The following is an 18,312-nucleotide window of genomic DNA, read 5'->3' as shown; positions in this document are numbered from 1 at the left end:
TGTTGGATCTGTGCCACTCTGTTGGCGACAAATGGATTCCAGCGCCGTGGTGGTGAGTTCAGCCAATGTAACACCGTCATCGAATCAGTCCAACAGAAGGTGATGATATCGTCATTGAGTGCCTGGATGATTCTGCTGAACAATTGCGTGGCTAATCTCGCTGCGCACAGCTCGAGCCTGGCGATCGAATGAGTGTTTGCCAACGCTACAACCTTTGACTTAGCAGTCAATAAGTTAACAGAAACCCCCGAATGGTTTTCTGCCCGAACATAGCAGCATGCCCCATATGCTGCTTGTGAAGCATCCGCAAAGACGTGCAACTGAAGAGCCGTTGCCTTTCGAAGCGAAGTGAACCTTGGAATGCGCAGCTCCCGAAGTGATTGTAGCGTGGAGTGATACTTATTCCACTCTTGCTGAAGGTTCGCAGGTAACTCGCTATCCCAATCCAGCGCAATTCCATTTACCTTGAGCGACCATAACTGCTGCATAAATAGTTTGGCAAGAACTATCGTTGGTCCGAGTAAGCCAAGAACATCGAAAATCTTAGCGATGTACGACAATACTAACCGCTTTGTTAATGATGATGCGGCAGGTGGTAGCTCGATACGAAATCGAAGCATGTCTTCCGCTGGCTCCCAGATGAGACCCAAGGTGGAAACAAATTGTGATTTGTTCCATTCGTGCGATGTTTGCAGTGCCAAATCTTCCTGCGGAATTCCATCCAGCGCTTTTGGATTATTCGATGCCCATTTCTTCAACGAGAACCCAGCCGAACGTAACATCGACGAAATTTGCCTCTGCATTTCGATCGCTTCTGACAAATCATCTGTTCCCGTCAACAGATCATCCACGTAGAAATCTCGAAGCACTGGTGTCACCGCGCGAGGATACTGTTCGCTATGATCGTGTGCAATTTGCTTCAGAGTCCGTGTGGCCAAGAAAGGAGCAGATGCAGTCCCATACGTTACGGTTTGTAATTCGAAAGTTGCTATGGGCTCTGAAGGATCCGTTCTGTACCGAATGCGAAGGAAATTTCTATCCGCGGGGTGATGACGTATTTGACGGTACATTTTCTCGACATCCGCTGTGAGCGCGATAGTATGTGACCGAAACCGCAGCATTAACGTGTACAGGTCTTGTTGAACGACAGGTCCAACTAGCAGTGAATCATTCAACGAATATCCTGAACTGGTCTTGCACGACGCGTCAAACACAACACGAACCTTGGTAGACGTGCTGGACTCTTTCACAACAGCGTGGTGCGGTAAATAATAATGTGGATGCGATTCATCAATTGGCTCCGTGAGTCTTATCATGTGGCCCAACCGTTCATACTCATCCATGAATGACGCGTATGCTTCCCTCATTTTAGGATCTTCTTTCAGTCGCCGTTCCACCGACAGAAGACGACGGTCTGCAATTTTCTTTGAGGCTCCTAAAATGATGCTAGGATTAGTTTTGTGTGGTAAGCTAACAACATACCTTCCCGTATCGTCTCGAGTTGTGTTGCCCATGAAATGCTTCTCACATATATCTTCTTCTACAGATAGAGCGGGCTCATCGGAGATGGTTTCGCTCTCCCAGAATCGTTCCATCAGCGCATCCAAGGGACCATCATTCGTTGCAATGTGACATACACGAGGGGTATGAGATGACTGCGTAGTATTCCCGGCGACAGCTCAGCCAAATTGGGTTTCCACTAGCCACGGCTTACCCGCGCCTAATGAACGTTTACGCCCAGTGTGCAATTCCCAGAACGTATCACCACCGATGACGACATCCACCTTGCCTGGAACGTGATACGTAGGATCCGCGAGTGGTACGTTGGGCACATTCCACGAAGACACGTCGATTGCTGAAGTGGGAATGTCCGCAGATGGTGTTTCTAGGATGAGGAACTCTAACGGTGTGGCGAAGTGTAGATCATTAGATCGAATAAACGCAGTGATCGAACCCTTCACATGCTGTGTAGCCTTTCCGATGCCAGAGATAGAAACATCCACCCTTGTACGAGGGGTCACTAGCTTCCGAGCCAGTGATTCCGAAATAAAAAATGGAAATCGAACCTGAATCGAGTAATGCCCTTGCCTCGTGTTTCGCTCCATAATCGTCCACGATGAAGATTATTGCGGTCTCAAGGAACACCATTTCATCCTCGCATTGGGCCGCCATGGTTACCTTTTGTTGAGATGCCTGTTGAACCACCGCGTGATGAAGTAAGGTGTGATGACGTTCATGGCATGACCGACATGAGTAGGCCGACTTGCACGCCTTTACTTGGTGGGATCCGCTAAGGCAGTTCCAACATAAGCCCTTTATCCTGACTATGTCCCGTCGTTGTTGCATCTCCTTGCCGATGAATATTGGACAGTTGCGTAACAGGTGCGGTTCTGGACACTACAACGGGCATTTCAGTTGTTGTACGGGCGAAACACTAGTCGGGTTTTTCTGCACTGCTGCCGCGTTTGTAATTGCCCTTCGTGGTGTAGGAAAACGATGTGCGCCGACCACCTTAGTCGGAGCAACCCTATCACACTCAAAGCTCTTGCTGGATTTCAATATTCGAATTCGATCCTGAAGGAATTCGATCAGCTCACTATACTTGTCCCTTTCGAAATGCACGGAGTGTTTTTCCCACGCCAAAAGCGTTTCATGATCGATCTTCATCAGCAGCAGGTTGGACAGAGGCGTGTCCCAAGTATTGACCGGTTCTTGTAGCTTGACCAAGCCATTCACATGCCGTGTGAATTCGTCCACTAAACAGGTCAAACCGTCGACACTTTCGGCTGCAATTCCCGGTAGAAAATGTAACCGCCGCCAGTATTCTCGAATCAGCATCCGTGTGTTGTCGTACCGCTTAAGAAGTGACGCCCACGTCACGGCGTAGTTTTCAGTGGTTAATGCTACATGTTCGAAGGGAACAGCTGCGTCGCCCTTCAATGAGGAAAGTAAATATTGTAATTTAGCAATAGGCGGTAAATCAGCGGAAGCGTCAATCATCGCGACAAACCGATCGCGAAACGACAACCACTTCGTTGAATCCCCATCGAACGTTGGCAGTTCGATTTTTGGCAACCTAAGATTGGGTGCGCTTGGCCGTCCAAACGCGAGCGTTGAATTTGCCGAAAGTGTAGATTCGTTTAGTGGGTTGGCGTCCTTCCGTTGATTCTCCCTGAAGAATGATTTCAGCCGTCGGCACCGCTCCTCCATATCGATCCTGTCGTTGATACAGGCTTGAATCGCCTCGCTGCTGTCGTCACATTCTTCCAGTTTCGCCACCGCGGTGAAAAAGTCCTGTCTGTGTTGCTCCAGCCCTTCCAAAACCTCCGGAATCTGGCTTATATCGTCGCTGGTAAAGCACTGCTTAAACCGCTCCAGCGATTTTATGTTCTCTACCGCGATTAGTTTTTTATGTTGAGCAGCCTTGAGTTTTTCGTCCATGATTATTCACTTTCACTGTTCGTTAACACGTAAAACAAAACCGAAAACTAACAACAATCACGATGACGCTAATTTTAACGATGACGCGCACTCGAACGTTGCCCTTACCGTGCGGGCGATGAACTTCTACGCGTGAATTCGGGATGGCGCTTAACTGAATTGCACCGTGCTCGTGATGCGGAGCGTACCGAAATTTCCGAATTTACCGAATGTAAATGGAACCGAAGAAAGAACTAAACTCTGATACTTCACGATCCGGTTCGAAGGACCAAAATGTGCGAAATATCGCAAAATGTTGCTGGGTGTGAAATATTCAGAGTTTCCGAAAGAAGAAAAATACCGTATTGTGCGTTCGAAGTTCAATTTGCTACTGTGTATTCATTGTCCTTTTAGTTCATTTCATATAATCGTTCATTTTGCTAAGCCTAATGAATTCATAACTGCTCTAGCTGATGCGTCAAAATCTGATCTAGGGCAATCTCGCCATTGTCGTCCGTGAAACATTTCATGCAAATAATTAAACCGTTTCAACAATTTCAAACATTGCCTTTTAAAACTCGACTTTGACAAATCATTTTTTCAGAGACCAACCAAAACATCATTTTTAAGCCCCCAAAATAATGAAAAGTGAAATCCAAAATCGATTTCGGAAACTTTTTGGCAAACCAAAATGTCATTGTCACTAGTCAAACTTGTATGCAAATTGCCTTTTAAAACTCGACTTTGACAAATCATTTTTTCAGAGACCAACCAAAACATCATTTTTAAGCCCCCAAAATAATGAAAAGTAAAATCCAAAATCGATTTCGGAAACTTTTTGGCAAACCAAAATGTCATTGTCACTAGTCAAATTTGTATGCAAGTTGCCTTTTAAAACTCGACTTTGACAACTCATTTTATCAGAGACCAACCAAAACATCATTTTTAAGCTCCCAAAATAATGAAAAGTAAAATCCAAAATCGATTTCGGAAACTTTTTGGCAAACCAAAATGTCATTGTCACTAGTCAAACTTGTATGCAAATTGCCTTTTTAAACTCGACTTTGACAAATCATTTTTTCAGAGACCAACCAAAACATCATTTTTAAGCCCCCAAAATAATGAAAAGTAAAATCCAAAATCGATTTCGGAAACTTTTTGGCAAACCAAAATGTCATTGTCACTAGTCAAATTTGTATGCAAGTTGCCTTTTAAAACTCGACTTTGACAACTCATTTTTTCAGAGACCAACCAAAACATCATTTTTAAGCTCCCAAAATAATGAAAAGTAAAATTAAAAATCGATTTCGGAAACTTTTTGGAAACCAAAATGTCATTGTCACTAGTCAAACTTGTATGCAAATTGCCTTTTAAAACTCGACTTTGACAAATCATTTTTTCGGAGACCAACCAAAACATCATTTTTAAGCCCCCAAAATAATGAAAAGTGAAATCCAAAATCGATTTCGGAAACTTTTTGGCAAACCAAAATGTCATTGTCACTAGTCAAACTTGTATGCAAGTTGCCTTTTAAAACTCGACTTTGACAAATCATTTTTTCAGAGACCAACCAAAACATCATTTTTAAGCTCCCAAAATAATGAAAAGTAAAATCCAAAATCGATTTCGGAAACTTTTTGGCAAACCAAAATTTCATTGTCACTAGTCAAACTTGTATGCAAGTTGCCTTTTAAAACTCGACTTTGACAAATCATTTTTTTAGAGACCAACCAAAACATCATTTTTAAGCCCCCAAAATAATGAAAAGTGAAATCCAAAATCGATTTCGGAAACTTTTTGGCAAACCAAAATGTCATTATCACTAGTCAAACTTGTATGCAAGTTGCCTTTTAAAACTCGACTTTGACAAATCATTTTTTCAGAGCCCAACCAAAACATCATTTTTAAGCCCCCAAAATAATGAAAAGTAAAATCCAAAATCGATTTCGGAAACTTTTTGGCAAACCAAAATGTCATTGTCACTAGTCAAACTTGTATGCAAGTTGCCTTTTAAAACTCGACTTTGACAAATCATTTTTTCAGAGACCAACCAAAACATCATTTTTAAGCTCCCAAAATAATGAAAAGTAAAATCCAAAATCGATTTCGGAAACCTTTTGGCAAACCAAAATTTCATTGTCACTAGTCAAACTTGTATGCAAGTTGCCTTTTAAAACTCGACTTTGACCAATCATTTTTTTAGAGACCAACCAAAACATCATTTTTAAGCCCCCAAAATAATGAAAAGTAAAATCCAAAATCGATTTTGGAAACTTTTTGGCAAACCAAAATGTCATTGTCACTAGTCAAATTTGTATGCAAGTTGCCTTTTAAAACTCGACTTTGACAACTCATTTTTTCAGAGACCAACCAAAACATCATTTTTAAGCTCCCAAAATAATGAAAAGTAAAATCCAAAATCGATTTCGGAAACTTTTTGGCAAACCAAAATGTCATTGTCACTAGTCAAACTTGTATGCAAGTTGCCTTTTAAAACTCGACTTTGACAAATCATTTTTTCAGAGACCAACCAAAACATCATTTTTAAGCTCCCAAAATAATGAAAAGTAAAATCCAAAATCGATTTCGGAAACCTTTTGGCAAACCAAAATTTCATTGTCACTAGTCAAACTTGTATGCAAGTTGCCTTTTAAAACTCGACTTTGACAAATCATTTTTTCAGAGACCAACCAAAACATCATTTTTAAGCTCCTAAAATAATGAAAAGTAAAATCCAAAATCGATTTCGGAAACTTTTTGGCAAACCAAAATGTCATTGTCACTAGTCAAACTTGTATGCAAGTTGCCTTTTAAAACTCGACTTTGACAAATCATTTTTTCAGAGACCAACCAAAACATCATTTTTAAGCTCCCAAAATAATGAAAAGTAAAATCCAAAATCGATTTCGGAAACCTTTTGGCAAACCAAAATTTCATTGTCACTAGTCAAACTTGTATGCAAGTTGCCTTTTAAAACTCGACTTTGACAAATCATTTTTTCAGAGACCAACCAAAACATCATTTTTAAGCTCCTAAAATAATGAAAAGTGAAATCCAAAATCGATTTCGGAAACTTTTTGGCAAACCAAAATGTCATTGTCACTAGTCAAATTTGTATGCAAGTTGCCTTTTAAAACTCGACTTTGACAACTCATTTTTTCAGAGACCAACCAAAACATCATTTTTAAGCTCCCAAAATAATGAAAAGTGAAATCCAAAATCGATTTCGGAAACTTTTTGGCAAACCAAAATGTCATTGTCACTAGTCAAACTTGTATGCAAGTTGCCTTTTAAAACTCGACTTTGACAAATCATTTTTTCAGAGACCAACCAAAACATCATTTTTAAGCTCCCAAAATAATGAAAAGTAAAATCCAAAATCGATTTCGGAAACCTTTTGGCAAACCAAAATTTCATTGTAACTAGTCAAACTTGTATGCAAGTTGCCTTTTAAAACTCGACTTTGACAAATCTTTTTTTCAGAGACCAACCAAAACATCATTTTTAAGCCCCCAAAATAATGAAAAGTGAAATCCAAAATCGATTTCGGAAACTTTTTGGCAAACCAAAATGTCATTGTCACTAGTCAAATTTGTATGCAAGTTGCCTTTTAAAACTCGACTTTGACAAATCATTTTTTCAGAGACCAACCAAAACATCATTTTTAAGCTCTCAAAATAATGAAAAGTAAAATCCAAAATCGATTTCGGAAACCTTTTGGCAAACCAAAATTTCATTGTCACTAGTCAAACTTGTATGCAAGTTGCCTTTTAAAACTCGACTTTGACAAATCATTTTTTCAGAGACCAACCAAAACATCATTTTTAAGCTCCTAAAATAATGAAAAGTAAAATCCAAAATCGATTTCGGAAACTTTTTGGCAAACCAAAATGTCATTGTCACTAGTCAAATTTGTATGCAAGTTGCCTTTTAAAACTCGACTTTGACAACTCATTTTTTCAGAGACCAACCAAAACATCATTTTTAAGCTCCCAAAATAATGAAAAGTAAAATCCAAAATCGATTTCGGAAACTTTTTGGCAAACCAAAATGTCATTGTCACTAGTCAAACTTGTATGCAAGTTGCCTTTTAAAACTCGACTTTGACAAATCATTTTTTCAGAGACCAACCAAAACATCATTTTTAAGCTCCCAAAATAATGAAAAGTAAAATCCAAAATCGATTTCGGAAACCTTTTGGCAAACCAAAATTTCATTGTCACTAGTCAAACTTGTATGCAAGTTGCCTTTTAAAACTCGACTTTGACAAATCATTTTTTCAGAGACCAACCAAAACATCATTTTTAAGCTCCTAAAATAATGAAAAGTAAAATCCAAAATCGATTTCGAAAACTTTTTGGCAAACCAAAATGTCATTGTCACTAGTCAAATTTGTATGCAAGTTGCCTTTTAAAACTCGACTTTGACAACTCATTTTTTCAGAGACCAACCAAAACATCATTTTTAAGCCCCCAAAATAATGAAAAGTGAAATCCAAAATCGATTTCGGAAACTTTTTGGCAAACCAAAATGTCATTGTCACTAGTCAAACTTGTATGCAAGTTGCCTATTAAAACTCGACTTTGACAAATCATTTTTTCAGAGACCAACCAAAACATCATTTTTAAGCCCCCAAAATAATGAAAAGTGAAATCCAAAATCGATTTCGGAAACTTTTTGGCAAACCAAAATGTCATTGTCACTAGTCAAACTTGTATGCAAGTTGCCTTTTAAAACTCGACTTTGACAAATCATTTTTTTAGAGACCAACCAAAACATCATTTTTAAGCCCCCAAAATAATGAAAAGTGAAATCCAAAATCGATTTCGGAAACTTTTTGGCAAACCAAAATGTCATTATCACTAGTCAAACTTGTATGCAAGTTGCCTTTTAAAACTCGACTTTGACAAATCATTTTTTCAGAGCCCAACCAAAACATCATTTTTAAGCCCCCAAAATAATGAAAAGTAAAATCCAAAATCGATTTCGGAAACTTTTTGGCAAACCAAAATGTCATTGTCACTAGTCAAACTTGTATGCAAGTTGCCTTTTAAAACTCGACTTTGACAAATCATTTTTTCAGAGACCAACCAAAACATCATTTTTAAGCTCCCAAAATAATGAAAAGTAAAATCCAAAATCGATTTCGGAAACCTTTTGGCAAACCAAAATTTCATTGTCACTAGTCAAACTTGTATGCAAGTTGCCTTTTAAAACTCGACTTTGACCAATCATTTTTTTAGAGACCAACCAAAACATCATTTTTAAGCTCCCAAAATAATGAAAAGTGAAATCCAAAATCGATTTCGGAAACTTTTTGGCAAACCAAAATGTCATTGTCACTAGTCAAATTTGTATGCAAGTTGCCTTTTAAAACTCGACTTTGACAACTCATTTTTTCAGAGACCAACCAAAACATCATTTTTAAGCTCCCAAAATAATGAAAAGTAAAATCCAAAATCGATTTCGCAAACTTTTTGGCAAACCAAAATGTCATTGTCACTAGTCAAACTTGTATGCAAGTTGCCTTTTAAAACTCGACTTTGACAAATCATTTTTTCAGAGACCAACCAAAACATCATTTTTAAGCTCCCAAAATAATGAAAAGTGAAATCCAAAATCGATTTCGGAAACCTTTTGGCAAACCAAAATTTCATTGTCACTAGTCAAACTTGTATGCAAGTTGCCTTTTAAAACTCGACTTTGACAAATCATTTTTTCAGAGACCAACCTAAACATCATTTTTAAGCTCCTAAAATAATGAAAAGTAAAATCCAAAATCGATTTCGGAAACTTTTTGGCAAACCAAAATGTCATTGTCATTAGTCAAACTTGTATGCAAGTTGCCTTTTAAAACTCGACTTTGACAAATCATTTTTTCAGAGACCAACCAAAACATCATTTTTAAGCTCCCAAAATAATGAAAAGTAAAATCCAAAATCGATTTCGGAAACCTTTTGGCAAACCAAAATTTCATTGTCACTAGTCAAACTTGTATGCAAGTTGCCTTTTAAAACTCGACTTTGACAAATCATTTTTTCAGAGACCAACCAAAACATCATTTTTAAGCTCCTAAAATAATGAAAAGTAAAATCCAAAATCGATTTCGGAAACTTTTTGGCAAACCAAAATGTCATTGTCACTAGTCAAATTTGTATGCAAGTTGCCTTTTAAAACTCGACTTTGACAACTCATTTTTTCAGAGACCAACCAAAACATCATTTTTAAGCTCCCAAAATAATGAAAAGTGAAATCCAAAATCGATTTCGGAAACTTTTTGGCAAACCAAAATGTCATTGTCACTAGTCAAACTTGTATGCAAGTTGCCTTTTAAAACTCGACTTTGACAAATCATTTTTTCAGAGACCAACCAAAACATCATTTTTAAGCTCCCAAAATAATGAAAAGTAAAATCCAAAATCGATTTCGGAAACCTTTTGGCAAACCAAAATTTCATTGTCACTAGTCAAACTTGTATGCAAGTTGCCTTTTAAAACTCGACTTTGACAAATCTTTTTTGCAGAGACCAACCAAAACATCATTTTTAAGCCCCCAAAATAATGAAAAGTGAAATCCAAAATCGATTTCGGAAACTTTTTGGCAAACCAAAATGTCATTGTCACTAGTCAAATTTGTATGCAAGTTGCCTTTTAAAACTCGACTTTGACAAATCATTTTTTCAGAGACCAACCAAAACATCATTTTTAAGCTCTCAAAATAATGAAAAGTAAAATCCAAAATCGATTTCGGAAACCTTTTGGCAAACCAAAATTTCATTGTCACTAGTCAAACTTGTATGCAAGTTGCCTTTTAAAACTCGACTTTGACAAATCATTTTTTCAGAGACCAACCAAAACATCATTTTTGAGCCCCCAAAATAATGAAAAGTGAAATCCAAAATCGATTTCGGAAACTTTTTGGCAAACCAAAATGTCATTGTCACTAGTCAAATTTGTATGCAAGTTGCCTTTTAAAACTCGACTTTGACAAATCATTTTTTCAGAGACCAACCAAAACATCATTTTTAAGCCCCCAAAATAATGAAAAGTGAAATCCAAAATCGATTTCGGAAACTTTTTGGCAAACCAAAATGTCATTGTCACTAGTCAAACTTGTATGCAAGTTGCCTTTTAAAACTCGACTTTGACAAATCATTTTTTTAGAGACCAACCAAAACATCATTTTTAAGCCCCCAAAATAATGAAAAGTGAAATCCAAAATCGATTTCGGAAACTTTTTGGCAAACCAAAATGTCATTATCACTAGTCAAACTTGTATGCAAGTTGCCTTTTAAAACTCGACTTTGACCAATCATTTTTTTAGAGACCAACCAAAACATCATTTTTAAGCCCCCAAAATAATGAAAAGTAAAATCCAAAATCGATTTCGGAAACTTTTTGGCAAACCAAAATGTCATTGTCACTAGTCAAACTTGTATGCAAGTTGCCTTTTAAAACTCGACTTTGACAAATCATTTTTTCAGAGACCAACCAAAACATCATTTTTAAGCTCCCAAAATAATGAAAAGTAAAATCCAAAATCGATTTCGGAAACCTTTTGGCAAACCAAAATTTCATTGTCACTAGTCAAACTTGTATGCAAGTTGCCTTTTAAAACTCGACTTTGACCAATCATTTTTTTAGAGACCAACCAAAACATCATTTTTAAGCCCCCAAAATAATGAAAAGTGAAATCCAAAATCGATTTCGGAAACTTTTTGGCAAACCAAAATGTCATTGTCACTAGTCAAATTTGTATGCAAGTTGCCTTTTAAAACTCGACTTTGACAACTCATTTTTTCAGAGACCAACCAAAACATCATTTTTAAGCTCCCAAAATAATGAAAAGTAAAATCCAAAATCGATTTCGGAAACTTTTTGGCAAACCAAAATGTCATTGTCACTAGTCAAACTTGTATGCAAGTTGCCTTTTAAAACTCGACTTTGACAAATCATTTTTTCAGAGACCAACCAAAACATCATTTTTAAGCTCCCAAAATAATGAAAAGTGAAATCCAAAATCGATTTCGGAAACCTTTTGGCAAACCAAAATTTCATTGTCACTAGTCAAACTTGTATGCAAGTTGCCTTTTAAAACTCGACTTTGACAAATCATTTTTTCAGAGACCAACCAAAACATCATTTTTAAGCTCCTAAAATAATGAAAAGTAAAATCCAAAATCGATTTCGGAAACTTTTTGGCAAACCAAAATGTCATTGTCACTAGTCAAACTTGTATGCAAGTTGCCTTTTAAAACTCGACTTTGACAAATCATTTTTTCAGAGACCAACCAAAACATCATTTTTAAGCTCCCAAAATAATGAAAAGTAAAATCCAAAATCGATTTCGGAAACCTTTTGGCAAACCAAAATTTCATTGTCACTAGTCAAACTTGTATGCAAGTTGCCTTTTAAAACTCGACTTTGACAAATCATTTTTTCAGAGACCAACCAAAACATCATTTTTAAGCTCCTAAAATAATGAAAAGTAAAATCCAAAATCGATTTCGGAAACTTTTTGGCAAACCAAAATGTCATTGTCACTAGTCAAATTTGTATGCAAGTTGCCTTTTAAAACTCGACTTTGACAACTCATTTTTTCAGAGACCAACCAAAACATCATTTTTAAGCTCCCAAAATAATGAAAAGTGAAATCCAAAATCGATTTCGGAAACTTTTTGGCAAACCAAAATGTCATTGTCACTAGTCAAACTTGTATGCAAGTTGCCTTTTAAAACTCGACTTTGACAAATCATTTTTTCAGAGACCAACCAAAACATCATTTTTAAGCTCCCAAAATAATGAAAAGTAAAATCCAAAATCGATTTCGGAAACCTTTTGGCAAACCAAAATTTCATTGTCACTAGTCAAACTTGTATGCAAGTTGCCTTTTAAAACTCGACTTTGACAAATCTTTTTTTCAGAGACCAACCAAAACATCATTTTTAAGCCCCCAAAATAATGAAAAGTGAAATCCAAAATCGATTTCGGAAACTTTTTGGCAAACCAAAATGTCATTGTCACTAGTCAAATTTGTATGCAAGTTGCCTTTTAAAACTCGACTTTGACAACTCATTTTTTCAGAGACCAACCAAAACATCATTTTTAAGCTCTCAAAATAATGAAAAGTAAAATCCAAAATCGATTTCGGAAACCTTTTGGCAAACCAAAATTTCATTGTCACTAGTCAAACTTGTATGCAAGTTGCCTTTTAAAACTCGACTTTGACAAATCATTTTTTTAGAGACCAACCAAAACATCATTTTTAAGCCCCCAAAATAATGAAAAGTGAAATCCAAAATCGATTTCGGAAACTTTTTGGCAAACCAAAATGTCATTGTCACTAGTCAAATTTGTATGCAAGTTGCCTTTTAAAACTCGACTTTGACAACTCATTTTTTCAGAGACCAACCAAAACATCATTTTTAAGCTCCCAAAATAATGAAAAGTAAAATCCAAAATCGATTTCGGAAACTTTTTGGCAAACCAAAATGTCATTGTCACTAGTCAAACTTGTATGCAAGTTGCCTTTTAAAACTCGACTTTGACAAATCATTTTTTCAGAGACCAACCAAAACATCATTTTTAAGCTCCCAAAATAATGAAAAGTAAAATCCAAAATCGATTTCGGAAACCTTTTGGCAAACCAAAATTTCATTGTCACTAGTCAAACTTGTATGCAAGTTGCCTTTTAAAACTCGACTTTGACAAATCATTTTTTCAGAGACCAACCAAAACATCATTTTTAAGCTCCTAAAATAATGAAAAGTAAAATCCAAAATCGATTTCGGAAACTTTTTGGCAAACCAAAATGTCATTGTCACTAGTCAAATTTGTATGCAAGTTGCCTTTTAAAACTCGACTTTGACAACTCATTTTTTCAGAGACCAACCAAAACATCATTTTTAAGCCCCCAAAATAATGAAAAGTGAAATCCAAAATCGATTTCGGAAACTTTTTGGCAAACCAAAATGTCATTGTCACTAGTCAAACTTGTATGCAAGTTGCCTATTAAAACTCGACTTTGACAAATCATTTTTTCAGAGACCAACCAAAACATCATTTTTAAGCCCCCAAAATAATGAAAAGTGAAATCCAAAATCGATTTCGGAAACTTTTTGGCAAACCAAAATGTCATTGTCACTAGTCAAACTTGTATGCAAGTTGCCTTTTGAAACTCGACTTTGACAAATCATTTTTTCAGAGACTAACCAAAACATCATTTTTAAGCCCCCAAAATAATGAAAAGTAAAATCCAAAATCGATTTTGGAAACTTTTTGGCAAACCAAAATGTCATTGTCACTAGTCAAACTTGTATGCAAGTTGCCTTTTAAAACTCGACTTTGACAACTCATTTTTTCAGAGACCAACCAAACCATCATTTTTAAGCCCCCAAAATAATGAAAAGTTCGATCCAAAATCGATTTCGGAAAATTTTTGGCAAACCAAAATTTCATTGTCACTAGTCAAACTTGTATGCAAGTTGCCTTTTAAAACTCGACTTTGACAAATCATTTTTTCAGAGACCAACCAAAACATCATTTTTAAGCTCCCAAAATAATGAAAAGTAAAATCCAAAATCGATTTCGGAAACCTTTTGGCAAACCAAAATTTCATTGTCACTAGTCAAACTTGTATGCAAGTTGCCTTTTAAAACTCGACTTTGACAAATCATTTTTTCAGAGACCAACAAAAACATCATTTTTAAGCTCCCAAAATAATGAAAAGTAACATCCAAAATCGATTTCGGAAACTTTTTGGCAAACCAAAATGTCATTGTCACTAGTCAAACTTGTATGCAAGTTGCCTTTTAAAACTCGACTTTGACAAATCATTTTTTCAGAGACCAACCAAAACATCATTTTTAAGCCCCCAAAATAATGAAAAGTAAAATCCAAAATCGATTTCGGAAACTTTTTGGGAAACCAAAATGTCATTATCACTAGTCAAACTTGTATGCAAGTTGCCTTTTAAAACTCGACTTTGACAAATCATTTTTTCAGAGACCAACCAAAACATCATTTTTAAGCTCCCAAAATAATGAAAAGTAAAATCCAAAATCGATTTCGGAAACCTTTTGGCAAACCAAAATTTCATTGTCACTAGTCGAACTTGTATGCAAGTTGCCTTTTAAAACTCGACTTTGACAAATCATTTTTTCAGAGACCAACCAAAACATCATTTTTAAGCTCCTAAAATAATGAAAAGTAAAATCCAAAATCGATTTCGGAAACTTTTTGGCAAACCAAAATGTCATTGTCACTAGTCAAATTTGTATGCAAGTTGCCTTTTAAAACTCGACTTTGACAACTCATTTTTTCAGAGACCAACCAAAACATCATTTTTAAGCTCCCAAAATAATGAAAAGTAAAATCCAAAATTGATTTCGGAAACTTTTTGGCAAACCAAAATTTCATTGTCACTAGTCAAACTTGTATGCAAGTTGCCTTTTAAAACTCGACTTTGACAAATCATTTTTTCAGAGACCAACCAAAACATCATTTTTAAGCTCCCAAAATAATGAAAAGTAAAATCCAAAATCGATTTCGGAAACCTTTTGGCAAACCAAAATTTCATTGTCACTAGTCAAACTTGTATGCAAGTTGCCTTTTAAAACTCGACTTTGACAAATCTTTTTTTCAGAGACCAACCAAAACATCATTTTTGAGCCCCCAAAAGAATGAAAAGTGAAATCCAAAATCGATTTCGGAAACTTTTTGGCAAACCAAAATGTCATTGTCACTAGTCAAATTTGTATGCAAGTTGCCTTTTAAAACTCGACTTTGACAACTCATTTTTTCAGAGACCAACCAAAACATCATTTTTAAGCTCCCAAAATAATGAAAAGTAAAATCCAAAATCGATTTCGGAAACTTTTTGGCAAACCAAAATGTCATTGTCACTAGTCAAACTTGTATGCAAGTTGCCTTTTAAAACTCGACTTTGACAAATCATTTTTTCAGAGACCAACCAAAACATCATTTTTAAGCTCCCAAAATAATGAAAAGTAAAATCCAAAATCGATTTCGGAAACCTTTTGGCAAACCAAAATTTCATTGTCACTAGTCAAACTTGTATGCAAGTTGCCTTTTAAAACTCGACTTTGACAAATCATTTTTTCAGAGACCAACCAAAACATCATTTTTAAGCTCCCAAAATAATGAAAAGTAAAATCCAAAATCGATTTCGGAAACCTTTTGGCAAACCAAAATTTCATTGTCACTAGTCAAACTTGTATGCAAGTTGCCTTTTAAAACTCGACTTTGACAAATCATTTTTTCAGAGACCAACCAAAACATCATTTTTAAGCTCCTAAAATAATGAAAAGTAAAATCCAAAATCGATTTCGGAAACTTTTTGGCAAACCAAAATGTCATTGTCACTAGTCAAATTTGTATGCAAGTTGCCTTTTAAAACTCGACTTTGACAACTCATTTTTTCAGAGACCAACCAAAACATCATTTTTAAGCTCCTAAAATAATGAAAAGTAAAATCCAAAATCGATTTCGAAAACTTTTTGGCAAACCAAAATGTCATTGTCACTAGTCAAATTTGTATGCAAGTTGCCTTTTAAAACTCGACTTTGACAACTCATTTTTTCAGAGACCAACCAAAACATCATTTTTAAGCTCCCAAAATAATGAAAAGTAAAATCCAAAATCGATTTCGGAAACTTTTTGGCAAACCAAAATGTCATTGTCACTAGTCAAACTTGTATGCAAGTTGCCTTTTAAAACTCGACTTTGACAAATCATTTTTTCAGAGACCAACCAAAACATCATTTTTAAGCTCCCAAAATAATGAAAAGTAAAATCCAAAATCGATTTCGGAAACCTTTTGGCAAACCAAAATTTCATTGTCACTAGTCAAACTTGTATGCAAGTTGCCTTTTAAAACTCGACTTTGACAAATCATTTTTTCAGAGACCAACCAAAACATCATTTTTAAGCTCCCAAAATAATGAAAAGTAAAATCCAAAATCGATTTCGGAAACCTTTTGGCAAACCAAAATTTCATTGTCACTAGTCAAACTTGTATGCAAGTTGCCTTTTAAAACTCGACTTTGACAAATCATTTTTTCAGAGACCAACCAAAACATCATTTTTAAGCTCCTAAAATAATGAAAAGTAAAATCCAAAATCGATTTCGGAAACTTTTTGGCAAACCAAAATGTCATTGTCACTAGTCAAATTTGTATGCAAGTTGCCTTTTAAAACTCGACTTTGACAAATCATTTTTTCAGAGACCAACCAAAACATAATTTTTAAGCTCCCAAAATAATGAAAAGTAAAATCCAAAATCGATTTCGGAAACTTTTTGGCAAACCAAAATGTCATTGTCACTAGTCAAACTTGTATGCAAGTTGCCTTTTAAAACTCGACTTTGACAAATCATTTTTTCAGAGACCAACCAAAACATCATTTTTAAGCTCCCAAAGTAATGAAAAGTAAAATCCAAAATCGATTTCGGAAACCTTTTGGCAAACCAAAATTTCATTGTCACTAGTCAAACTTGTATGCAAGTTGCCTTTTAAAACTCGACTTTGACAAATCTTTTTTTCAGAGACCAACCAAAACATCATTTTTAAGCCCCCAAAATAATGAAAAGTGAAATCCAAAATCGATTTCGGAAACTTTTTGGCAAACCAAAATGTCATTGTCACTAGTCAAATTTGTATGCAAGTTGCCTTTTAAAACTCGACTTTGACAAATCATTTTTTCAGAGACCAACCAAAACATCATTTTTAAGCTCCCAAAATAATGAAAAGTAAAATCCAAAATCGATTTCGGAAACCTTTTGGCAAACCAAAATTTCATTGTCACTAGTCAAACTTGTATGCAAGTTGCCTTTTAAAACTCGACTTTGACAAATCATTTTTTTAGAGACCAACCAAAACATCATTTTTAAGCTCCCAAAATAATGAAAAGTAAAATCCAAAATCGATTTCGGAAACTTTTTGGCAAACCAAAATGTCATTGTCACTAGTCAAACTTGTATGCAAGTTGCCTTTTAAAACTCGACTTTGACAAATCATTTTTTCAGAGACCAACCAAAACATCATTTTTAAGCTCCCAAAATAATGAAAAGTAAAATCCAAAATCGATTTCGGAAACCTTTTGGCAAACCAAAATTTCATTGTCACTAGTCAAACTTGTATGCAAGTTGCCTTTTAAAACTCGACTTTGACAAATCATTTTTTCAGAGACCAACCAAAACATCATTTTTAAGCTCCTAAAATAATGAAAAGTAAAATCCAAAATCGATTTCGGAAACTTTTTGGCAAACCAAAATGTCATTGTCACTAATCAAATTTGTATGCAAGTTGCCTTTTAAAACTCGACTTTGACAACTCATTTTTTCAGAGACCAACCAAAACATCATTTTTAAGCCCCCAAAATAATGAAAAGTGAAATCCAAAATCGATTTCGGAAACTTTTTGGCAAACCAAAATGTCATTGTCACTAGTCAAACTTGTATGCAAGTTGCCTATTAAAACTCGACTTTGACAAATCATTTTTTCAGAGACCAACCAAAACATCATTTTTAAGCCCCCAAAATAATGAAAAGTGAAATCCAAAATCGATTTCGGAAACTTTTTGGCAAACCAAAATGTCATTGTCACTAGTCAAACTTGTATGCAAGTTGCCTTTTGAAACTCGACTTTGACAAATCATTTTTTCAGAGACTAACCAAAACATCATTTTTAAGCCCCCAAAATAATGAAAAGTAAAATCCAAAATCGATTTTGGAAACTTTTTGGCAAACCAAAATGTCATTGTCACTAGTCAAACTTGTATGCAAGTTGCCTTTTAAAACTCGACTTTGACAACTCATTTTTTCAGAGACCAACCAAACCATCATTTTTAAGCCCCCAAAATAATGAAAAATTCG

General features: G+C 35.4%; 2 protein-coding genes across 2 annotated transcripts; both read right to left on the bottom strand.

Moving 5' to 3' along the window:
* Positions 1–464: 464 nt before the first annotated feature.
* LOC128717393 (uncharacterized) lies at positions 465–2,105 on the bottom strand (the record flags this gene model as incomplete). Its single annotated transcript, XM_053811438.1, is given in 1 exon segment — positions 465–2,105. A coding segment is annotated over 1 exon segment (1,641 nt), but the record flags the coding sequence as incomplete, so codon positions are not given.
* A 292-nt stretch (positions 2,106–2,397) lies between these two features.
* On the bottom strand, positions 2,398–3,441 carry LOC128717392 (uncharacterized). Its single transcript, XM_053811437.1, has one exon. It carries the CDS (start codon positions 3,439–3,441, stop codon positions 2,398–2,400), a length of 1,044 nt encoding a protein of 347 aa, XP_053667412.1.
* Positions 3,442–18,312: the final 14,871 nt, after the last annotated feature.

This window comes from Anopheles marshallii (assembly GCF_943734725.1).
Source record: "Anopheles marshallii chromosome X unlocalized genomic scaffold, idAnoMarsDA_429_01 X_unloc_4, whole genome shotgun sequence".
Taxonomy (NCBI): domain Eukaryota; kingdom Metazoa; phylum Arthropoda; class Insecta; order Diptera; family Culicidae; genus Anopheles; species Anopheles marshallii.
Note: the sequence above shows the minus strand (reverse complement) of the source record. Positions and strands in the feature narration are given on the sequence as shown.

What these genes read in the sequence shown, in the direction of transcription:
- LOC128717392 (XM_053811437.1), bottom strand. Translation starts at nt 3,441, where the DNA reads ATGGACGAAAAACTCAAGGCTGCTCAACATAAAAAACTAATCGCGGTA.